The sequence below is a fragment of the Centroberyx affinis genome, unplaced genomic scaffold, assembly GCF_046629955.1.
Source record: "Centroberyx affinis isolate AG114_WGS23_722 - 3 ecotype Tasmania unplaced genomic scaffold, CSIRO-AGI_Caff_v1 ptg001302l_1, whole genome shotgun sequence".
Taxonomy (NCBI): Eukaryota; Metazoa; Chordata; class Actinopteri; order Beryciformes; family Berycidae; genus Centroberyx; species Centroberyx affinis.
In genome coordinates, this window is record NW_027279808.1 from 22,275 (window position 1) to 47,397 (window position 25,123).

The following is a 25,123-nucleotide window of genomic DNA, read 5'->3' on the forward strand; positions in this document are numbered from 1 at the left end:
AAGTTACATTCACATATGTACAGTACATGTTGTATTGTGCAGAAGGCTAAATATATTTTCATGACAAACAAACTTTCCACATTGTTCAGCTCTTTCTGTACATGTGTGTGCTAAAACGGAACATTTAGGGTTCATCACAAAACGTAGGACGGATATTTATCACTCAGGCAGTGAGGTAAGGTAGCCATGTTCGCTTCCAATTGTATTGTTTCCCCTTGATATAAAATATTCCTACAGCTTGTTGAACGTATTTAGCCGCCACTGAGTTCATTCTTCCTCTGCAGCGTGATGTTTGCAGTGCTGCTGCAGCAGAGCCTCCAGCTCCGCTCTCCGTGCCAGGCTGTTGGCTTTGCCCTGGAAACGTCCATTCTTTCCCGCTCCCTTCCCCTGGAGCATCTCTAGCACCCTGCAGAGGACACAATTACATAGTTACAAACCTACATTAAATATTACAGATGATATACTGTAGTTTGATTAAGTATATAGTGTTGTCTATCTTACTGTGGTCCCATCTCTGTCACCGGTCCGCTGGGTCCGGCCAGTAGAAACAAGCCCGGCCCCTTCTCCTCGCCAACAGTCAGGAAAACCAACGTTTCCTAAAAGCAGACAATAAGAGGTTGGGCTTGGCAAAAAGGTTTTATAGATAATACTCATAACTAGGCAGTTATTTTATCATCTTACCTCTGTGCCTATTTCATTGGCAATGATATTCATGAACTCATTGTCACCCTCTTTTCTGTAGGGAGAAGGAAAAAAATGAACATAATTTTCTTTCCAAAACAAATTGGGATGCTGTAGTTTTGTACTCTAAACAAGCCTAGGTGTCTCTAATGATGGCTGGGCCGGTGTATCAGCCACACCTCCATGCCCGTGCACTTCAAAATGTTTAACATCAGGGAAATGTATGGTTACTGTAGTTACAGTACGGCCCAGACCATCAACTTCAAGAAGAGTCTCTCACTTGTGCAAGCTGAAGAAGTTGCCTTTCTGTGGGTTGGTCTTGAAGTTCTGGGCAATGAGGACGGCCATGTCTCGCAGCAGACTCAGGTTACTCTGCCAAAGGAAGGCATTTTTATGACGGTTAGGATGAAGTGTAAAACCTGGATTACACATTAATCTGTATGTTGAAGTCAACTAGATACAAGGCTGCATAATGATCCTGTGGTTCAAATTTACTGAGGTGAAACTGATTAGACATGGCTATCAATGCTAGTCTTCTTACAACTACTACTTGTTGCAACTCGGTTTCAGTGATAAAGTGTTTCCATCATAAAAACTTCACAGAGAGCAAATAAAAGGGCACATCATTCATTTTGGTATGTGCGTTCATAATCAACACATAAGTAAATTAAACTGCACTTCAATGCAACAGAAACACATTCTCCATTTGAAAAGGGGCATTAAGTAATTGATGCCCTCTATTGGCCACCAGTGGGAACTGCAAAAAACATTGATAGACTTATCTCCTCCACAAGTCTCTGGCACAAAACAGAGAGAATATTGGCCGGAAAGTGAGTTTTGAAAGCCAATTATCTCAACACCTGGTGAACTACCCATTGAGTCATTGGTATTGATCAATAACCCTGTCAAAACCCTCACATATATATGGTCATTTTGTGCTGTGGGGCAGTAAAAATGATATGTAATGCCTCTTTAAATTAATGCGCTTCAAATCAGAGACCAACCCATTCAGCGCATTAACTGTGATTCCAGCCTAAACCAAGACTACTGCATGTAAACTCATCACAGTGAAGACCTTGACAGTGACAGAGGTATATTTGCTTACTTTCTGTAGCAGCTTCACAGACTTCTGGATCTTGTCTACTGCCTCAACGTGCTCATCAGCTCCAGTCCTGTTGAACGATGACAAGCAAAGCGTCTCTCAGTTCAAGATTTCTGAATAGAATACGTTTTCAAATCACACAGTCGGGATTCTGATCATTCGGAGACGTGTTAAGAACTCACTTCAGAAGAGAGACCAGCGACCGCTCTGTGCTGTAGCTTTTCTCAGCGTACTTCAGTAGTCTGTTCCCTGTCAGGAAGATCAGGTTGGTTTTGTTCTTCTTTCCTTTCTCAGTCCCCAGTAGCTTTATTACCTAAAATAGAGCTGATTAAATATGGCTGAAAAATCATCATCATTCAGAATCATTTGAAAGTCACTGAACACGGAGTGATCTAAAACTGCTGATAAACATTTCTACTCATATTTTTTTACTATCAATGTTGATTTTCCATCTTAAATTCAGGCTTCCTGCACAGTTTCCATTATATATTTTCCAGATTGTCATTTTTTGACTGGATGTGAAGATTTTTGTCAGTGGTCAAAATTATGTATTCTGTTAGTTGCTGGGCAGTATGGCTGTCAACTAAGCCATACACTAAAAACAATGACTAATACAAAGTAATAAATGAAACTTATTCTTCACAACAACAATATTACTATGTGTGAAATGACACAATATGAAATGTGTATCGGGACTGAACAGCAGATGTTTCCCTATACTTTTTCGTTATGTGTGTGTGATTTCAAAACTTTTCAAGACCTGGAAATGATCAAATTCAATTTTCATACATTTTCAAACTTCCTAGTCGTGTTGGAACCATGTAAGTGATTGTGTGTGTGTGTGTGTGTGTGTGTGTGTGTGTGGTCTGGAGTTTCACCTGTAAGTGACTGAGGTTAGACACGTGTGTTCCACAGCACATGTTGGCATCAACTCCCTCGATATCAATTATCCGAATGGGTCCTGCATGGTCATCTGGCAGTCCTCGGCTCCTCACCTAGTTCCCAAACACAATCCATTCAACACACTGTACATGTAGCAACTTAATATATTCATGGTCAAGTTAATAGATTCAAAAGCAGATGTTAAAATAGCATCATAACCTTAGAAATCTGAGTCATAGACAGTACAGCGTGAGGATCATTTTTTGCTCTGCACCAAGTGTGACCAAGATAACTTCGCTCGAGTCCCAAGTCAGTGTCAAGTCTTGAGGCACAAGTCTCAAGTCAAGTCCCAAGTCCAAATGTAGATTACCAAGTCAAGTCCAAATCAAGTCCATGTCATTAATGTCTCAGAACAAATCAAGACTCCACTATTAATTTAATATCTTAAAGAAAACAAAATATCCAGGACTTTTCAATACAGTATTGTTTTAATAGGATAAAAACTTGGTAAGAGCATCAGGAGTTTGATTTCTATAATCAGTTTCAACTTCAATAAATTCAATCATTCCATACAAAATTTAAATACAGTTTTCTGGTGGAACAAATCTCATCACTTTCAATCTAAGTCATTTACACAAACGCAAGATCTTCTGTCAAGACTTAAGAAACCTTTTCAAGTCATCAAAGTACAAGTCAAAGTCAAGTCCCAAGTCACCAGAACCCAAATCAAGTCAACTCTCAAGTATTCTCTTCATGTATCAAGTCAAGTCTCAAGCAATTAAAATTGTGACTTGAGTCTAACTCGAGTCCAAGTCGTGTGACTCGAGTCTCCACCTCTGCCTATTGTATGTGTAACATCTGTATACACACCTTTTCCACAGCAGGATCGTCTATAGAGAGAAGCTGTACAGTGACAGGAACATGTGCTCTGATCTTCTCGTTCACGGCGTCCTCCAGCTCCTGGAGCTGGGCGGGCTTCACACAGGGAGTGTCCAGCTCTATAGTGCTTCTCTGACGCCCCAAGTCCCTGCAGAGAGAGAAAATCACAAGTCTTTATAGTGACTGAGGAAGGGGAAATCATTTCAGTCAGGTGAAAGTGTTAACTCCGTGGTAAGGGGATTTACCAGGATGTGGTCTTGTATCCAAACATCATATCTGCCAAGGCTGTGATCAGATGTTGACCTAAGAGTTAAGAAGAGAATAATCATAGGTTACATCAAGTGCGTGATAACGGCCGAAACAACAGTTTTGCGATACATGTGATGTAGATGTGCTGATGGTCAGAAAACATTTGAGCATTAATAGCTCTATATAGGAAACATGTAGGGCTGGGCGATAATTCAATATTGTTGTTTATTGTCGTTCAGTGGAATCATATCGTCATGATATGGTGATTTTGGGATATCAAGGCGGTGATTCAGCAGAGGTCGAGGCACATCCGATGGTTTTTGTCACAGGTGCTTGGCTTTGGATAACAACTAAAGAAATACAAAAGAACCCGCACACCCTATCTTGCTTGTAGCACTAGAGTGATTTACTATGCTTTGTGCAGCAATTACCTGCAACTGCTCTGACGAAGGCTGTTTAGCCGATACATACATGAGTCATATCGTGATATCGAAAAAAACTCCTTATGATTATCGTGATATTGATTTCAGCCATATCACCCATCCCTAGACACAGGTCGCCTCAAACTGAACACACACACACTAGCGCTGCAACTAACGATTATTATAAATATCTATTAAACCAGAGCCCATTAAGTGATGTCTTAAAATTGCTTACTTAGTCTCACCAGCAGCCAAAAAAAACCCCAACATATAAATTTTATAATTATATGAAACTGAGAACAGCTACAACTACCAAATGATAATCGTTTCAGCACTAACACACACACACACACACACACACCTGCATTCATGAGTAACCTCCAACATTCAGCTTTGGCTCGCTGCGTTCAGCGGTCCTCACCTGAGTGTTGCTGCATGTGGTCAAACCTCCTCTCCCAGTCCACCTTCAGCTGCACCTCCTGACCCGCCTCCACAGGTGAGCCCACAAAGTGAACAGCGTCAGCACCCTGCCGCGTCACCCGCAACACTGGCACCTCTCCGATCAGCCCATGGTCATCTGGCTGAAGGACGACAAACCAGGACATGAAAACTATGAGAATTAATGTATTTATTTGTCTTTTTTTCAATAACTGGTAGACTTATAGTTAATTAAATACACATAAGAATTTGAAAATCCTACTTACTTGGCCACCTCCCTCAGGAAACAAGATGGTGTCTTGGAGCTTGACGTTGAAACCCTTGACAGTTTGCTTCTTCCCATTGATTTCTTGTTTCAGTTCAGCAGGGCAGCAGGAGACTACAGAGGTGACAAACTAAAAAGGAATAATAATCACTGAAAACTTGCATCTACCAATAAGAGACAGAGGCTGACATGCAGCTGTTGAACTGGGTTGAGAAATTAATTTTAAACACTTTATTTGGCTCTGGCTTGTGTACAGAATTAGACCCTGACAGGCCTAGTAGGTACAAGGGTGAAGTTTACTGCGTTTATTTTAAAGCTTAAGTCACTGAATCTGTCTGTGTCCATAAACAGAAAAGTTAATGATTTTCATAGCATTACTGCCATCTGTAGCTAGCTATAGAGGCTGGTTAACTACATGAATGAGAGTAGAGGTATTAGGCTGTTCTGCTATTGATTTTTGTCATAACTTGCATAATGTATGACACTGGAAAGACACATGCTCTAAACGTATGCCTTAATATAGAGCCTCCTTGCTTAGGTTTCGTAAAAGTGCAAGTACTTAGCCAACTGTGTTACTGGCTGGCATTTGCTAGCACGCTAACCGTTAGCTTGTGCAGAGAAAGAAGCTGTTAATTTACCGTCAGTTATTTTCTCAGGGTTTTAAACAGTTCGAAGTTGACAAACAGTTTGAAACACTTTCATACCTCTTTCATATAGCAGTCCCGTTGACACTGAAAAGCCATTATGGAGTGTTTTGAGTGAAGACCAGTCTTTCTTACTTGCACACCACACTAGATCATGCAACTACAGCTGTCCATTGGCTTAGTACGGATAGCACAGTGGGCCAAACTTAGTTTGTACAAAATCCGTTTGGTATAGCTAGTATGACCATGTGAGACCCCGTTTTTTGCCATCCAAAAAGTAGGTTAGTTACATTCCATTACACCAAGACATTATTATATCACACCATAGTTGATGAAAGTCAGTTTTATTAAAATACAGCGGAGAACAACTTTGTCAATAAATAACGTCATAGAAAATGTCACATATTAAAAACACTATTTTGGAGATAGCCTATCACGCTACTTCAGATCATCAGCACATAATTACAACATTTAGCAAACATGATAAGATCTTAAGAATCGCCTGGGCAAGTATTGAGGCACTGCCAATGGTCTCCAACACAGGATCCAAGAATATAAGTCTCAGTCAGACTGTAGGGGAGAAAAGAAGAAACTGGTCAGTTCAGGATATTATATATAAAGTCATACATCACAGCATGTCAATATGATCAGAATGTGAGTCATAGTAACTGAGAAAGTACAGTATTGCAAGCAGAGTTGGAGCATAACGGAGTACACTTAACAAGATTAGGCTACATTACAAAAAATTTAACTTAATCTGTTATTGGCCTAGTTGGTGTACAGTAATTAGATTACATATAATTAAAATTAATTCATTACATGCTTGAAATGGAAAATAACCATATTTGTGGGATTATAGACATTTTGAAGTAATAGTTGCAAATGATTAATCTTATAACGGCACCATTCAAATTACAGCCTATGAATCATTGAGTTTTAGTATTCCAGAGGATCATGTTATTGATCAGGTAAGGTAGTCAGTAGTGTAATGACCACTCCAACCTATACTCTGATATGATTGATAAAGCAAGGCTAAGAATACTGCACTTACATCACTCAGATCACCCATATCTGGTGTCACTCCTTTTTTATCATTAGCCATTTCATGGATCATCTGAAAAGGAAAGCCAAGAATTTGTTCAACACCCATCTCAATCCAAACAAAACCTGAGAAATAATGTGAACGTTACAAAGCACACACACTGTTTCAAACAACATCAAGATCACTTTAGCTTGACTCACATCCATATAGTTATCATACTCTTCCTTTCCCTCGTCCTCTTCATTCGCCCAGTCCCTCCAGTTGTCAAAGTCCACAGCAATCCAACTGGGCTGCAAAAATAAGGAGAAAGAATATATATTTAATCTATATTTATCCAGGGAAAGTTGACTTGTCATGTGTTCTCTGTTTCAGCAGCACTTTGCTTCTCATTCATACAGTTCTACACTTTCACACCTGAGCTGCTCAGTCCAACCTCAGTCTCCTCATGTTGAATCTGTTGGAGGTTCAGTGTCTTGCTCAAGAGCACCTCGACAGTAGTTGTGGAGGGAGGGAAGAGTGTTTTTCATTCACTTTCTCCACCCAGATTTTCCCAGCCACTATAAGAATTTGCAAGGGTGGAAGTAACTATTTACATTTACTCTTGTTACTGTAATTGAGTGGCTTTTTTGTGTACTTCTACTTTTTGGTTAGTAATTTTTAACTTTTAACTTTTACTTTTCTTTACTTTTACTTAAATATGTTTTTACTGAAGTATTGTACCTCTCTACATTTTAAATCACATCCATTACAGAGTACAAATTCAGCAGCTCTCCATAAACATCAGAAACTGAAGAGTAATCTGGCTTTACTTTGTTTGTGCACTTTATTTTGTAATTTCCAATTTTTCAAATTAAAGAATCTAGTTTGCACTCTGTCCTCTTGTTCTTTTAGAATCACATGGGAAAGATCACATCTAACTGTTCTTTTTCTAAAAAGTAACTCAGTAACTTTCAGTCTGAGAACATTTTAAATGAGCTACTTTGCCCTTTTACTTAAGTAGATTTTTACACCGGTACTTTTACTTCTACTTAGGTAAAATATCAGTAAAGTAACAGTACAGTACTTCTACTTGAGTTGGAAATTCTAATAGTCTTTCCACCACTGGGGATTTGAATCAGCAATCCTCTGGTGACCAGCCCACTTCTCTGAGTTGACTGTTTGTTGTAGTTTGAAGCAGCCACAGTGTGTGGGCCATTAAAACCTTATGACTGACAAATTAGCTTCAAAACACACACACACACACACACACACACACACACACACACACACACACACACACACATACACACACACACACACGTGTACCTTAGCAGGGTCTTTCTGGAGACGAGGCCATGCAACATCAGGCGTCACCTTCCTGAGCAAGAAGTTGATGGAGCGGTCATACACTCTCTCCCTGGAGTCCTTTTAAAAAAGGGATGAAATGGGTTTTTTTTTTGTTTTTTTACTCATTTTATTATTATTTACTTGTTATTAAATTTTGTTCTCTTCTTTCCTTCTCTTTCTTTTGTCATTTGTGATCAGTGTCTGTCAATCTGGTATTGTTTATCTGTATACTGTGTATTATGTAAATTCTGTACTACAAATATAGTTTAAAAAAAGGGATGAAAAGGTAAAAATACACTCTTATGGCATATGTAACTTCACATTCAATATACAGTATATTTTAGCATGATGCATTATTCAATTAAGTATCTTCCATGGGTCACATCAAGCCACAAAACTGGATGCTTACATAGATCATCACTTTGTCGTAGAAGTAGAACTCGTTGTAGATCACATCATCTTCATCATTTTTGCAGCTGTTATAGACACACACAGAAGAGGGTTATAGAGGATACACTATACCACAACATAGACACCACTTGCACTGTTTTATATAGATATTGTGTGTCACATTAGTATGTTCAATAACTGCACATATGATAATTTAATCATCTAAGAATAAAAGCAATTTATTAAGTTAAGAATCGTTTTACAAACTCAAACTAATCTCTCTGTCACTCAGCTGCACGTGTGTGTATGTGTGCGTGTGAGTGAGTGAGAGAGAGAGAGAGAGAGAGAGAGAGAGAGAGAGAGAGAGAGAAAAAAAAAAAATTGGAAAAAACATTGGAAAAAAAAACCTGTCACCCATGTTGTAACCTCACCATAAAATCATTTTGTCCTGCTGGATATCAACCTGGACAGCCTTCGGTTTCTGAACCATAAAGTTGACGGTGACATATTTTTTTCTGTCATACCACAGCGCCCGTGCTGGTTGACTGTTAACAGAGAAACAGAGAAACTGTTATAGTTGCGGTCACAAACATGCGTTAAATCAGTAATGATAACTTTATATTCGTGGAATCTGGCATGCTTACTCAAAAGGATTTACTTAGACAAAAAGCACATGTGGTTAGCTGCGAGACTCACACCTAGTGTCACGTAAAGAGAAAGTGTCAGGACTTACCTCTCCTCTGGTCTGACAATTTTCGGCTTGTTCATTCTCTCTTGAATCTTACTCAAAAACAGAACAAACTATTGCGTGTGTGGTATTCCTTTAGAGAGTGGAAGATCTGAAAGAAGTTCGTATGTTGCTGGTTGCTCTAATGCCGTGGCCAGGTCCTGATACTATTTTTAGAGCAGCTGGTATCAGCTGCTGGGGGGGAAATGCCTACCACAGACCCTTCCCCTGCTGTTTATAGACTGTCTGAGGAACTCTCGAGAAAACAGAGGCATTTTCTCCAACTCTTCCACCACCCCCAGCTGGGTGCTGAGAGGGGGCAGGAGGACTCAAAACACAGAGGAGCACAAGCCAACAAATGGCACACAGTGTGACCCAAAATGTGGGATCTGAAAAAAACATAAAAAATGCAAACAGCCTTTGGTACAACACATTTCATAAACAGCTGAATCTCACACATACTTGATTTACAACACGGTAAATAAGAACACAGCTTACAAAAATTTAACATTTAAGAGGATGTAGGCTAGGCCTTCTTGAAATATTGATAATTGGATATCAGGTAATATTTTTCCTCTAAAACTCAAGTGAAAACTTGAACACATTAAGTGTTTGTTGAGCATGAATAGCAAATTGTTAGTTTTTTTCCCTTCAGTTGTAGGCTACATAGTGTTGGGGAAGGGGAAGCTGCTTTGAAAGTATAGTTTTTCAAGTTCCCAGATACTTCACAATGGAAGAGGCAAAGCTACTCTGAAGAAAAGTATTATAATATGTATATAATATAATATAACAAAATTACATGACTCCAAAAAAATACCATTTATTAGAATGCTAGTAAAAAAAAATTTTTTTAATTTTAAATAAGGTTCAAGGAATGTCCATTGAATGCCCACTCCGACAGCTGCCTGCAAGAAACTAGAGTCTGGACAAAAAGGCAAATCAAATAGCCCATCTGGGTTCATCACAGATAGAAATAAATATTAACTTTATTTTCTTGGCTATATCCATCACTCCTGCATTTTCACTCACACACCTGTCTGCCAGAAACTAAGCCTGGAACTAAACCCAAACCAAACAAACCTGTTGCATGTAGCCTACACTTAAAATAAATAAAGGGGTCCTTGTTCCATACACAATCCATGTACAAACTTATCAATTAAAGGAGTAAAAAATAAATCAATTTGTTTTTCCTGAACCATAAAGCATTTTGATTTCTTACTAACTTGGTCTTTATGGTCTGAACAGTCAACTGAATTTGTGAACTTGTCAGAGCAGAATGTTTTATTTTTATTTTTTATAGGCAAACATAGTTGGTAGTCTTATGGTAGATACAGTAGGCCTATTTACTCCTCAAATGACAAACAGGTAATAAACCACTAAAATCACTATCAAAATGTAGTCAATCTATCATTAAGATACTGCAAAATATAGTTAAACTGCTAGTTTAATTACATGTGATGAAACTACTCCCGTAACTAACCTAACCTAACCCCTAACCTTAACCCTACACTAGCTAAATACCTACCCAAATGCTACCCAAATTGGCACGAGTCCCCTGGGTCTCCTGCCAAAAGGTGAGTCTGTACTTTGCGGGACACTGGCGCCCCCTCGTGCCTCCTGCAGGGTCAGGTTCCATTCAACGCTCTCCGGAAGTGCAATGTTCTGTGCGGAAAATGCGGCGCGGGAGACGTAGTCGAAGCTGTGTACATACAAACCAAACTTTTGAAGAGAAAGCAATCCAACAAGATTTTTTATTTTGTCGTTTCGTACACATTTTGGGGATTTTTTACTGTTAACGAAGTCAAACGCACAGACAGCGACTCTCGTACACGTGAATATGCCTCGGAGACGGCAGGTAAGAAGAATGTAGGTCGCACCGCAGATAGTTAGCTTAGCACCGATACGTTCCATTCTCTCTTGTGTGTCACGCCAAAGTCCGTTCAATAATCCTACAGTTAAATGTATCCCTGGCAACGGTACATACCTGGTAGAGCGTGACTAACGACCTTTTATGAATCGTTAGGGTCCACTCTTCAATTTGACAATGCATCCAGTCCGTCGTGCAACACTTATTTCAGTGAAATTGCAACTTTTACAATTGGTTTGCCTATTTATTGCCATAACTATCCACCAGAATAACCTACACCGGGGTGGGCGGTAGCGAGCAGTGTGAACAAAATCTAAAAGTTGAGGTTTTATTGAAATGAACTGCTGCTTGGTGCATCAGATGTATGCCGAACTTACTACAACATCGTATTGATTAATACAATGTCTTAAATGATGGGCTATCAGGCGTTTACGTTTGCCACCAAGCACCGCCAATTTAAACTGCCACATTTCTCAATGGAGTTTGGTGTGTTTTTCTCTCCATACGAGAGAACGGAACGTATCGAGGTTAGCGTAGCTAGACGCTAAGCTAATAATAGGTTGCTGAGCTGCTAGCCTTGCTAGCTACTTTGCTGTGCAGCCGCTGCTGTTGGTTAACTATCAACGGTATTTGGCTTGCTATTCTTTAAGTCATATCTGTAGCATTTTCACTACTTAATTATGGTTTAAATATAACATGAGCCACAGACGTTGGTCATTATGAGGTCTGCTGGAAACTAATTGCCGGCGTTAGCTAGTTAGCTATCAGCTGCCTATTTACATCACTTGAAATGGCACATCAGCTGTTAGCTAGCTGGGCAGGTAGATTATGACAAGATGATTTGTGAAATGTGTATTAGGGTGCTGCTCATTCAGTTGTTTCCCTGACAGAGGCATGTGGCTGGGAGTGGTTCAGATGGGACAGAAGACTCGGACTCCTCTGCTGAAAGAGAGCAGACCAACAGCTCAGAAAGTGACGGGAACATGCCCAAGAGACAACGCCTCACCAGAGCCTCCACTCGCCTTAGCCAAAGCTCACAGGGTTAGCCAACACATCCATGAAGTGTAATCTCTAGCCTTTTTCAATTTTCCATGTATCAGCCATTTAATCAACATGGCATTTGGCCCTTTCCCACTTCAGATACCCCAGACCTGAAGCGGGCTGGGGACCACGATGAATCTCCACCGTTGACGCCCACAGGGAATGCCCCGTCCTCTGAGTCTGAGCTGGACATCTCCAGCCCCAATGCCTCCCATGATGAGAGCCAGGCCAAAGACCCAGCCAACAGAGACTCAGACAAGGACCTCTCCCACCGCCCCAAGCGCCGCCGCTGCCATGAGACCTACAACTTCAACATGAAATGCCCCACGCCGGGATGCAACTCCCTTGGTAAATACAATCCTGTGTCCTTTTGGAACGAGTCTGCTACATAGACTCAACAAGACTTCCCCTGACTCTTTATTTGGATATACTAAATGTGACGTACGTTCAGCACCATCCTGTCATATCATTATTTGGTCATGTTGATCTGAATTACTTTTTTTTTTTTTTTGCCCAGGTCACCTGACAGGGAAACATGAACGTCACTTCGCTGTATCTGGATGCCCCCTCTACCACAACCTCTCAGCAGATGAGTGCAAGGTGAGTATCTGAAAACTCCACTGAGATATATTTATGTTGTGGTGCATGAGTTGATGTAATGAACACATTTACAAGGTGTGTTGATCATGCTATAGTTGACATTTCTGCCAGTTCTATAGAAGTGGCCCTGAAAGTCATCAGATCAAACTGAAGCATTAGCATAGCTGGTGTCCTCCAATAAGAGTGTAGAGGCTTGGTATGAATGGATGATGGACTGAGTAAAACACAAATTAATTAAGAGGAATGCATACATGGATTATTTGTATTGAAATATGACCAGTTGTATTGTTCTGTCCTCCAAACAGTGTTACAGTTTAGGCTTGTTTTCGGTAGTCTGTCATTTGGTTGTTGGGAAAGACAAACGCTGCTTACTATGCCAAAAGTTTAAACATACTGTTTTGCTTTTCAGCCTGTCCGCAGGCTACAGTAATTTATTTAAATAGTGGATATTTGCATTGTCTGCTTGGCCTGGTGCATGGCCAGTACAGTATGTTCGTCTGCTTATCGCATTGTCTTGATGTTGCAAGTGTTACTTGTATGTCAGTGTTTATTGTGCATGGCTATCCATTATGTTTGTCCTTCTATATCTGCCATGGTTTATTTTGCCTTCATGATGCAATCTTGCTGCTTTTTATGCTACTTGTTTCTGTATGGTTTTGTGGTATCTTCTCAATTTATCTACATTGTTTTGCATGATATTCTGTTTTTTTGTTTTTAATGGATATTTAACAGCATAACCAGGGACAGCAGTTGAAAACTAGCCGGTTTGCTATAATAATGTGGATGAACGTGCATAGTCCCTGTAAAAAATACAATATTAAAACATAATTGAAAGTTTGAGCTGTATCTCAGCTTTCTAACACCTTGAAAGGGCGTTAGGAGAGAACTGTGATAGAAAGCAGTGCGCTGGTGTGTTTTCTGCTCCTTGTGTGTGTTGCTGTTTATCCGTGTCTTTCCAAAACAGGAATCAGGATCATGCAGAAGAAACATGTAGTTAGGCTAATGAAAGCAGTATTTAACTACAGTCTGGCTCATTCAGCCCGCCCATAGCATTTAAGTTTCTTACTCAGACTGTAGGCTAATCCATCCATTGCTCACCATTGGCAGGTGAAAGCCATCAGCCGTGAGAAACAGGAAGAGGACGTGAAGGGACAAGACGAGAGCAACACACGCCACGCCACACGTCACCAGGTAATCTCATCTTGCTCCAGCTCCTGCCATCAAATCAATTGGGTTTACTTTCTGATGGGGGAAAATATGAATATTATGTAGGGCTACACAATAAATGGTCTATAATCGAAAATCACAAGTATTGTAGAATATTGTCTTATCGGCCATATTGAAATAATTGCAGTTCATATTTCATTTACAATGTTCTCTGTAGTTGAAAATGTCAAGATGTTAATGTTTCCAAAAATGCAGTAAAGAGTTGAGTTGGTCCTCAAATGATCACAATATCACAATAGTAATATAATCTGGATTATCTCTTTAGCTGTAATTGTGCAGCTCTAATATTATATATAATAAAAGTGAGTGGTTGTGCTTCTCTTGTATTTTTCAGACCCCTACGTCGAAACAGAGCAGATACAAAGAGCAGGTGGCTGAGATGAGGAAAGGGAGGAACTCTGGACTGCAAAAGGATCAGAAAGAAAAGCACATGGTACGAGATACACAGTCCAGCATCCTGTAGTTCATCAGGACAAAAACCTTGGTGTAGTGCACTTTGGCTGTCATCCCGTGTTCTGCTGTCACAGTTGGTGCTCCATCACATGGCTGGTATGTTGTCTCATCCCCGTTCCTCTTTCTGTGTGGTCTGCAGGAGCATCGTCAGACCCATGGCAACACCAGAGAGCCGCTGCTGGAGAACATCACCAGCGAATATGACCTGGAGCTTTTCAGGAAAGCCCAGGCCCGTGCATCTGAAGACCTGGTAACGGCCATTTTCAAATCAGTCTCCCAATTGTTTATTATAGTATGAAGACCAGTAAATGTGTAAGAAGTAGCCTTTGTATTTCAAAACTGAATATTACAAGGGGGCTAGCAACAATCAACTAAAGTAGAAACAGTAGCTAAGGCAATAAGCTTTGGTGCTCGCCTATGAAATGTCACACGATTTGATATTAGACACACACACACTGACCATGCATCTTCTCATGTGCACATCTGCTCTGTAAATCTGATCATCTGAATATCCAACTATGCACATTTACACACACTGCATATCTCATTTTGCACTGGACTCATTTTGCAAAATGGTAAACAGCAACTTTGAAAATCTGTCAGTAGTCAAAATAAATTTAATTCTTTACAGCCAATATTTGCATGGTGAAGGTGCTGTATCTTTAATATTCAATATGCTTTATTTGTTATATTTTTTATCTTTATCCAATGTTGACCCCCTTGTCCCTCAGGGTATCAGTGAAGTTCATCTTATCTTATAATCACACTGATTTTCAGCAGATGACCGTATCACGCAGGTTGACAGTAAGACCAGCAGTGACGACATGTTTTCCTCCTGTCACCCCCTCTCTCCCACAGGAGAAGCTACGTATCCAGGGCCAGATCACGGAGGGCAGTAACATGATCAAGACCATCCTGTTTGGCCGCTACGAGCTGGACACCTGGTACCACTCGCCCTACCCTGAGGAGTACGCCCGCCTAGGGCGCCTCTACGTCTGCGAGTTCTGCCTCAAGTACATGAAGAGCCAGACCATCCTCAGGCGACACATGGTGAGAGGTTTTTAGATATGTCTATGTACCCCTATGTATTTTTTACATTATACCCAGTGAGTTAATGGGAGTAAGATTGATGTTTTTAATCTGTGTTTCCAGGCCAAGTGTGTATGGAAGCATCCACCAGGAGATGAAGTCTACAGAAAAGGGGCTATATCTGTGTTTGAAGTCGATGGCAAAAAAAATAAGGTAGGGAACCTTGTCTTTTCTGCTTTCAGTTTGCTCATTACATGAATGGTAGATTAATTCTGGTGTCATCAACAAGTACTTCTGGTGTAACGGACCGTAGTTGATCCGTGATCCGTACGGATCCCCCCCACACATGTGAACCGCGGATTAATTGCAAAGTTTAACCATCATAGTGTGAAATACAGTTTTACTGCCGCTGTTACTTTTTAAAGTAATAATTCCCTAAATCTCGGTGCAGAGTTGCACTGAAAAGATACAGACAAGACAGATGCGTGCTGTGTTTTACTCTGAAGCGCAATGATTGCGTTAGGGAAGAAAAAAAAGGGAAGAGCGACTGATTTAAAAGCCGTCGCTTTCGCCTCCATTGAGTGAAATCCCGTAGGCCGTGACTTCGGGCATTTTCAGTGGTGTAACTGGGAAACTGGACATGCTTGTCATCATTGAAATAGATCACAAGATTGTGATGTTTATTGCAACTTCGGCAATATGCTGCCTTCCTTCCCTTCGATGCACAGCTCCGCTCGGAGAAGCTCCAGTCTCTTTGCCTGTCTGTGGCATAGCCTTCAGTGTTGATAGGCTATTACTTGTGATGTGTAACCAATCAGATAGTGCTGTGGGCGGGACATTGAGCGAGACTACAGAGTGGTGACTACAGACAGAGAGAGGTGGCTGCATCAGAGCCAAAGTAACACATTTTTAAAATTAATTTTACCCTAACCCTTTTTTTTTTTTGCTGATCCGAAACATTATCCGATCCGTGACTCAAAACTGTGATACGATCCGAACCGTGAGTTTTGTGATCCGTTGCACCCCTAACAAGTACGTATTAGTTCCTGAGTTTTTTTAGACACTGCTTTGCGATTTGCCTTATACACATGCAGAGCAGACTCCACTGTGACGTTGAGTCCTTTAGAAAATCAAATAATTGAATGAGTGAAGTGAGGAAATTGGATTTTGTCCCCAGATCTACTGCCAGAACCTGTGTTTACTTGCCAAGCTCTTCCTGGACCACAAGACACTATACTACGACGTGGAGCCTTTTCTCTTCTATGTCATGACTGAGGCCGACAACACTGGCTGTCACCTAGTGGGATACTTCTCCAAGGTAAATACTGAACAGTTGTAGGTATGCTGCATGTCCTCCAAACATTGTATTTAGTAGTGATATAATTATGAAATATATTTGAAAGAAGCAACTAAAATGTGGGTTTTTTTCTGGTCTCCAGGAGAAGAACTCATTCCTCAACTATAACGTCTCCTGTATCCTGACCATGCCACAGTACATGAGGCAGGGCTTTGGCAAGATGCTCATTGACTTCAGTATGTATATCTTCATTGATTTCTTCTTTACTTTGTCAGTTGGATATTGATGTGGTAATAAGATAGGGAGTGCAAAAGCTTGTTGGAATAACTGTTGGCTGCCGTAACAGCAGGCTTAATCACTTAAAGAGGAACACCACTCAATTTATTATTTTATGTTATTCCCATGGGCTAGGAACAGACTGGTCAACATTTGTTTACATGGAAAAATTTGAATCTCGAGCTGCTCCATAGACAATGATTTGGAAAGATAATTATGGGATAAGTAATCCCATAAATTTGATTCAAGTAAATATAAAGTCAGCTGCCTGAAATTTATAGGTCATCTTTGATATTCAGGTAAACAGTTGTACAGTTCTGTTTCATTCAGCTAAAAACAATCCCTGAAATATAGCTGTTTTATTGTTCAATCTGGAGAAAGTCATTTTTTTTACCTTATTTCCCCACAGATCACTTTAAATATTATGTACTGATAACATACTCATCATTTTTTAAGCACGGATAGGTTTGGCCCGCAGTTATCTGACTTGTTAACTCTTCATGAATCTGTGCATAACCACTACCTTCTGGTCATCCCTAAATCTATTCTTCAGACTAAAGAAGACAGAGCCTTTGTCAGCAGGGCACCTAGTCTTCTGGCAAAAGTGTTTTTGTCTTTTAAATAACTTTTAAAGACCTTTATAAAACCTATTTCTACAGATGCATTTTTATGTTTCTCTTTCCACATTTTTGTAATTTTTGGTTTTACTGCTCTCCTTTCTTGTGTAAACTTGTTTTTGTCTCTTTTGTCTTGTATTTGAAGTTTACTTTGTAAACTTTGTTTTAGAAAAGTGCTATACAAATAAAGTTATTGAGATGGTGAGAGTTCCCAGGGGAATTCTCTGGTGAGAACGGTTCATTTTCAGAGTTGGAACTGTTTACACTCTGAATTTAAGCTTCTCACTCAAGCTCACTCCTCCATTCATTGTCGATGGAGCAGCCGCAGAGTTACATGTTGATGAGTTTGAGTCTTGGTTCTCCTTTCTGACAGAGTTGTTCATATTCGAATTAAGAGTTTTGTTGTAACATGCATTTGAATAAATTACCACCCACTTTTACAAAATAATTGCTGGCATGAAAGTAAAGCACATTAGGGGGTTGCTGTTTAAAGTTATTAGTTTAAAGTTGCAAGTCTTTTGCTTACAAAATTGTGTTATTGATGAGTCATCTGTGTTTTGATTTTGAAATATTGTTGAATTTGGCATAGTGTTTTTTTATATACCTTAAATGTATATATAGCATCCTTCAGATATTGTTTGGACTGTGTGCCGACCGTAGGAATAACATGGAGCATTCTCCTTTAACTGCTCCCCTGCTGACTGGTCTCCATGCTGTGTGTAGGCTACCTGCTGTCCAAGGTGGAGGAGAAGGTGGGCTCCCCAGAGAGGCCTCTGTCTGACCTGGGCCTCATCAGCTACCGTAGCTACTGGAAGGAAGTGCTGCTCAGATACATGTACAACTTCCAAGGCAAGGAGATCTCCATCAAAGGTGAGTGAGAGCACAGAGCTGAAATGCATCTTGCCCATCTGGCAATAGTGCAATACTCCACTACTATTGAGATAATGGATAAAATGGAATGTAACATACATTACCATTCAAATTTAGCTCATTATCAGGTTGGGAAATACTTATTTAACGTATGAAATGTTCCCTTACAAGTGTTTGAACAAAGTATACACACATGCCTATACAAAAACATTCACTGTTGTAATATTTGCTTGGTGTCTATAGAGATCAGTCAGGAAACTGCCGTCAATCCGGTGGACATTGTCAGCACCCTGCAGTCTCTTCAGATGCTCAAGTACTGGAAGGGGAAGCACCTGGTCTTGAAGAGACAGGTAAGATACCAACCTGTTGGCCTGTGTAGCCTGTATTCATTCACAAGAGTATGCAGTTTTGCTCTGTCCACTTAAATTAACTTAATTTCTGTGATTGATAGCCCAGTTTCTCACTTCTCCTCTTCCTCCCAGGACCTGATTGATGAGTGGAAGGCCAAGGAGACGAAGCGAGGCAATAACAACAAGACCATTGACCCCAGCTCACTAAAATGGACCCCACCCAAAGGGACATAAACACTAAGAACCCCAGGCTACTGAATAAACTGACCACCAGCCACACCAGCCACAAGTAGCCTAGACCTACCAACTCCCAATAAAAATCAGTGTTCTTTCTTTCTTTCCATCTTTCTTTCCAGTTTTTACCCTGGTTATTTCCCAGCAGCGTTCTCCTTTGTGTCATGAACTTTATTACCATATCATTTTACACTTCAACTCATATTTATGTTTTAATTACCATGCGTCACAATTGAAAGGACTCTTGACTGAAATATTGTCAAACAATTAAAGTTAAGAGAATCTAAGTTTCTCCTTTTTGTTTTAAAATGATCTGCTTCTGCTGCGCTTTGAATGTCTTTGTATATTAGATGGATAAATGGTCCAATGTGGTGGATGCCATGAATGTCTGCTTTGCCCACGTAAAAGAAAATACATACCTTGTTTTGGCAGCATTTACTAGCTGTTACTTTTTATTTCTTTCAAGAAAAAGTGCATTTTGAAGATGGTTGTTATTTTTATTTGGGATTAATACAATATCATTGGCATGAACTTGAAACCATAAGCAGAGTGTTTTTTGAGGAGTATGATGTTTTGTATTGTAGTGTCTTTTTTTGGTTGGTATAAAATTGTATAGATGATGATAATATGTAATTCTTTTTCTAGCTCTAGTAATACCGGAGTTGGGCCCATTCCTCTTGCGAATCTGCCAAATAAAAGAATAATACCATTGAGATATTTTAAATTTCCTCAGAATATCACAGATTTGACCACAACATCACTGTAAAGAAATGCACACAGAAATAAAACGACCTCAGGTTTTTGTATCGACACAATCATACCTTGCTTGTGTGATTCCTCCGAAACATCAAGAGCAGTGCTTGTTGCAGATGGAATTATTCTGGTTAAAGATTCTGCAATAAACAAAACACATTTTATCTCAACATTTTAATGGAATTGTTAAAGCCTGATTGTACTTTTAATCCTAGATGTTAATTGTGTAGTAGCAATTTGTTATTTTTTTATATCAATAAAGTTGCCTTGAGATTTTGTCTGGTTTTATTTGTCCTTACCACCACTAGAAATGCTTCTTCCCATCAGGCCCACAAACATCTCTCCTTTATTTCCTTAAGGTGCATGAAACAAAGGCATATTGGTAAAAATAGCAATTTCATGGTAATGTATAACAAGTCCTGTTATAAAGGGAATTATAATGATTTAGAAATAATTTTTAATGGTATCACAAAGGTAATTGTTAAAATTGCTCATTTTCAAAGGTATTAATTGCTTTGTTTAGATAAGATTGCTAATTTCCAAGGGTTTAACAGTGTAATGGGGTAAAACCACATCAAGATACTTACGTCGTCTATTCATTCGAACAGGTTGCCTTGCACCTGTGAGACAGAAAACCTTATTACTGGTAAATCTATAGATATATATATATATCAATCTATCAATACCTATCACCAAACACATAACTTTATTTTTGTAGCACCATGCATACATAGAATGCAACTCAAAGTGCTTTACATGAAGTAAATGGAATAAAACAATTGCAAGCTAAATTTTCAAGCAGAACCAAGACAGAAATTAAAACAGTATTAAAAAAAACAAATCAAAGGGCATAAAAGATGCTTAAAAAGAGGTTTTGAGCTGGCATTTGAAGGAGCTCACTGAGCTCGCCTGTTTCACATCTGTTGGTAGATAAATAATAGGTTGAATGAATTTAATAATTCATAAACACAATTACCTGAGCGTTTGCCCATAAGTCCATAGAAGCGAAGGGCTTTAGATCTCTTCATTAGATTATCCACTGGGCCGGTCAGACTCGTCTCCACTGACTCATCCTGCCAGAGAAATCCATAACAGCTTTTATTTCTCATCCTAATGTAGTTAAAAAAATCATTACACCATTTACTATATTTCCATTTAGTCTAAATATGAAACATTTTAAGTTTGTCAACAAATAACTGAGCAGGTATTTCATAATTCCTTGATTGATTATCCATGAAGCAGAGATTTGTGAACATTTCCTTAAATAAAAATAAATAACAGACTCATAAATTGTTGATGCTCACCTGCCAGTCTTTGGCTCGCCCTCTCTCCTCTTCCACACTCAAAGACAATCCCTGATAGGTTTGCACCAAGGCACAGAAAGCAACGACAACAAGTTGGAGCTTCCAGTTCTCCATTTAGGTGTTAAGCTGGTAAGGTCACAGAGAAATTATATTTGTTTTCGCGTCTCTTTAATCAAAGCAATTATTATTATTAGCTGTATGAGCCAGGATTTTTTTTTTTAGATGATCTTGGACAGATGTGATGCGGTGATGTCTGTATACTGTCTGCTCCAGCTGTATGCAGGCTGCCTTTATACCCCCATGCACCATGCTGCAGTCCCCTCCCCTTCAGACTCTCCCCGCATCATTACGCACTTGCTTCTATTGCTCTAAAGAGAGACTAAGAAACTTCCAGATTTTTCATACTGTATCAGGTGTATAAGATCTCTTCAAACTAGCTTTTGTCACTTCACCAAGTTTTAGTATTTTGCAGCCACTGGCATATCAAATATAGTATACTGTAATTCCTCATTTATTCCAACTGGAACTGGAAAGTCATCCATAAATTTCCTTTAAGCAGTGTTTTACTCTCAGAAAAGTACACACATGTAACAGACAGAGGGTATCACAGTGTAAATATTTACATTTCAGATGGTCATCTTTCATTTCCATGTTTATTAGACATCTGGAACAGCGTTGGTCTGAAAATATCCCTCCTGTTGCCTCATTTGTCACCTTGTGATGTGCATATGCTTTGATATCACCGTGGAAGAGACAGGACAGCAGTCGCCTCGGGTCTTTGAACAATGCTTTGTAAACACAACCATCTGCTTTGAGGTTAGAGCTTTAATGGTTAGCCAACTGACTTGGTGAACTATTCCTAAATTAATTAAAGCAGCGCAGCCTAAACTTGACCTTTCAGTTCAAATACAGTCACCTCCAGAATTATTGGCATCCTTCATTAAAATGTGCAAAAATGATTGTATAAATATAACATAACAATTCAAATGTTCTGTGCAAACATTTGGGGAATCTACTTATTTCACTTTAATAAAAATGATTCTTATAAAAAACATGCTTTTTTGAGTAATAGTATTTTTCTCAAAAACACAGGGGTCAAAATGATTGACATCCCTAAATAATATTTAAAATGAAACCAAACAAAGTAGCGTCTGTGATCAAATTCTATTTTTTTAACTGGTCTCCAGAAGCTGTATTGCTGCCTGTCACCATTCGCTGTTTCACTGGGGTATAAATATGAGGTTGCACACTTGTAAAACCCCTTTGTCATCTATCACCATGGGGAAAATCAAAGAGCTTTTAACTCAGAAGAGACAGATGGCTGTTGACCTCCACAAATCAGGTTACGGATATTAAAAAAGAAAGACATAAACAGTTGAAAATACCACTAACCACAGTCAGGGTAATAATCAGAAAGTTTCAGAAGTCTGGAACAGTTGCCAGTTTGACTGGAAGAGGATGCATGTGCATATTGCCCCCATGCACCGTGAGGAAGATGGAGAAGAAGTTTGTTCACACCTTTCTTGACTGCCATAGACAATATGCAGATCTGCCACATCCATCCTTGTTTGGTTGTTAGAGTGTCTTCACTTGGAATGAACTCCTGAGACTTTGATAAACCTTTGAATAGAGACATCTCAACCCCAAATACTGATGCATGAGATATTCAAAGTAGATATAGCCTGTTGGTATGTTAACCTGCAGCTCAGATGTACAGGATTCATGCAGTAGATGATGTTGATAAAGAAAGTGCTCATTATTGCTAACAAGCGCCAGCAAATAGAGTTATACCATTTGGAGTACTGTCAAATATGTGTGAATTGTATGGCGCAGTATAACCTGTATTACTAAAATAGTAATATTAAAAGTCAAGTCAATATTTGTGACAAGTTCATAAAGCGATAGTTCAGTAAGGTCATTTATTTTCCATCTCCTGGGGTAATTACGCTATTATTAAACCTTTTCATGATCTTTACTTAGCCATTTAAATACTCTGTTTTTAATGAAATGTGATGTCGTTTTTTTCCAACACACTCTGGCTATAGAAATTTCTGGAGAGGCAATTACTTGTCAATCTGCGTGCTCTAAGGACACCCTCTTGAAACAAAGCTGACACACACATCAAATGCTTTGATCCCCGCACAGGTGCTTCTAAAAGCAAGAAAAGCCCGGGACAATTTGGCCTGAAAGGCAATTACACCTGAACAGCCCTTGTGTGCACATAGTCTAACCCACAGCTAACGTGGAGTGGTGAATCAAAAGAAATCGGAGGCCCAGAATTTGCATTTGAAATGGTTCGGTCACAAAGAGCTCTCGTAATGACAGAACTCTGTATTTCCATGTTACGCATGGCAGCGGCTCAGCAGGCCTTTTCAGGATTTCCACTATTCACGGTCGGTGATTCACTGCGGCTGTTGAGTCTGGTGTTAGTGACATCCATTTAATCTTCAAATATGTGTTTGGGCATTATTTTATTGTGTTTTATGTTAAATTATGAGTCATTTGTGCTTTTACAGTGATATATGCAGAACAAATGTAGGCATGGTTATGCCGATAAGATCAGATGCATGTTATCTTCATCATTGTAGATCACCTTCTTACAGGTGCATCATGGGAATCGTTCATCGGTACAGCAAGCTACCAATCTCGTTTCTGTAAGAACAGCATTGAACCCCCATTTTAGTGTATAAATGGATCTTCCTTCTTGATTCACTCCTATTTGGAGCATTCATTGCTGCAGGGGTGAATTGTGATTCATTTCTATTGGGAGTGACTTGTCCATCTGGATTGTATCCTGTGATTTTTTATGGTTTTTATTGTGACTTTGCGAGACTTTGAAATTGCCTCTCTTGGTGTTCTCTGATGGGTATGAAAGAAATATAGACTGAAGAGGATGGCCAGAGCTTATGTACTATCCCATACTCTCATATAATTCTTAATCTAACAGGGAACATGTGGTCCTGGCCTTAAGTAGGCTCTCTTTTGAAATGTTGACTTGAATGACAGCACCAAAGAAACAAGTTATTTGAAAGTGGGCCATGGGAATCCATTTATCCAGCTCATCAATCGGAGGCATTACTGCAAGCTGATGATTTCCCACAGAATCCTTCTTCTGCTTCATTTCAGAGATTAGTAAATGATGGCCATCTTTCATGTATCATACACACAGTCATCTTTTGATTTACTCAACACTTACTGGCTTGACAGCCCTTTTATATTGTAGCTACATTATTATTTCAATTGTAGCTATTACTTCTATTATAGATGCTGAAATACAGCCTACTGTGTGATACTGATAATCATCAGGGAAATTGTACATGACAGATTCATCTGTGCACGATTTGTTTGTGGTCTATACTAATAAAAGCCATCATCTCTTCTCTTCTTCTGACTATTGTGAATAACTAATGTCATATGACGATTTCTCAATGTCACCATATTGCCAGTTATCCAGGCTCACAGCTTTGCTTAGCCTACTCTTATATTAGTCTTAGGTTTGTGTTATTTTGATTCCTTGTCTAGAGGTAAATACAAAGCAGGTAAATACAGATGCAGCACACAAGGTGGCACCAGCTGACAAAAACAAGACCCCAATTGTTTCAGTCTTTGTTACAGTGTTACAGTTGGAGCCATGGCCTGTAATCTCCTGTTGACAGATACTGTGTTATCAGATGAGCCAGGCCCCACAGATCCTGAAATGTGGTGAGTTTAGCGTGGAGGCTTGTTATCATCACCTATTGGTCTGACAGAGCTGCTTTAATGGTCCTAAGGCCGGCAGTTAGACCTGCTGCCTGCTTATCTGCGCACAATCTGGGATCCATCTTAACAGAGACAAATTAGTCCATTCATGGGACTAAGTGGGGTTTACTGGAGCTGGTCAGTCAGGTGAGCAGAGGATGAGAAGTGACAAAAGGTGGCAACTGGAAACATGTTGTACCATTAAGGTATACTGTAAAAATATTAAGGCGCTTCCACTTAAAAACTGACTGAATTGTTGACTGACTGAAATAGTGGTGAGCAGCTGGGTCAAAGGTCATCAGCTGTTCTAATGTAGTAAATCTCACAGACTGAATTTAAGACAATAAGTTTAATGAACAAATATCTTGTCATGTTGACAAGTGTTTAGTAGTTGAATCAATTGATTGGTGAATCACATTA

At 39.5% G+C, this 25,123-nt stretch overlaps 4 protein-coding genes across 4 annotated transcripts; 1 reads left to right on the forward strand and 3 right to left on the reverse strand.

Annotated features, from left to right (window-relative positions):
• Positions 1-165: 165 nt before the first annotated feature.
• Positions 166-5,737, reverse strand: LOC139649199 (alanyl-tRNA editing protein Aarsd1-like). The gene is made up of 12 exons (XM_071525536.1): positions 5,623-5,737; positions 4,920-5,048; positions 4,637-4,796; positions 3,790-3,847; positions 3,536-3,692; positions 2,662-2,778; positions 1,966-2,096; positions 1,787-1,853; positions 962-1,053; positions 682-736; positions 502-596; positions 166-406 (listed from the first exon to the last, which is right to left on the reverse strand). The coding sequence occupies exons 1-12, from the start codon at positions 5,659-5,661 to the stop codon at positions 268-270; spliced, it is 1,239 nt and encodes a 412-aa protein (XP_071381637.1). The 5' UTR covers positions 5,662-5,737; the 3' UTR covers positions 166-267.
• A 161-nt stretch (positions 5,738-5,898) lies between these two features.
• On the reverse strand, positions 5,899-9,173 carry LOC139649200 (putative protein PTGES3L). The gene is made up of 7 exons (XM_071525537.1): positions 9,054-9,173; positions 8,752-8,865; positions 8,340-8,406; positions 7,910-8,008; positions 6,805-6,894; positions 6,614-6,676; positions 5,899-6,132 (listed from the first exon to the last, which is right to left on the reverse strand). The coding sequence occupies exons 1-7, from the start codon at positions 9,086-9,088 to the stop codon at positions 6,124-6,126; spliced, it is 477 nt and encodes a 158-aa protein (XP_071381638.1). The 5' UTR covers positions 9,089-9,173; the 3' UTR covers positions 5,899-6,123.
• A 1,574-nt stretch (positions 9,174-10,747) lies between these two features.
• LOC139649195 (histone acetyltransferase KAT7-like) lies at positions 10,748-19,882 on the forward strand. The gene is made up of 14 exons (XM_071525532.1): positions 10,748-10,902; positions 11,805-11,955; positions 12,055-12,303; positions 12,473-12,555; positions 13,663-13,746; positions 14,117-14,215; positions 14,375-14,485; positions 15,094-15,285; positions 15,388-15,477; positions 16,442-16,582; positions 16,704-16,797; positions 18,178-18,324; positions 18,568-18,674; positions 18,807-19,882. Exons 1-14 carry the CDS (start codon positions 10,885-10,887, stop codon positions 18,906-18,908), a joined length of 1,668 nt encoding a protein of 555 aa, XP_071381633.1. The 5' UTR covers positions 10,748-10,884; the 3' UTR covers positions 18,909-19,882.
• LOC139649196 (protachykinin-1-like) lies at positions 19,556-21,079 on the reverse strand. The gene is made up of 6 exons (XM_071525533.1): positions 20,966-21,079; positions 20,638-20,734; positions 20,249-20,281; positions 19,961-20,014; positions 19,730-19,801; positions 19,556-19,593 (listed from the first exon to the last, which is right to left on the reverse strand). Exons 1-6 carry the CDS (start codon positions 21,077-21,079, stop codon positions 19,556-19,558), a joined length of 408 nt encoding a protein of 135 aa, XP_071381634.1.
• Positions 21,080-25,123: the final 4,044 nt, after the last annotated feature.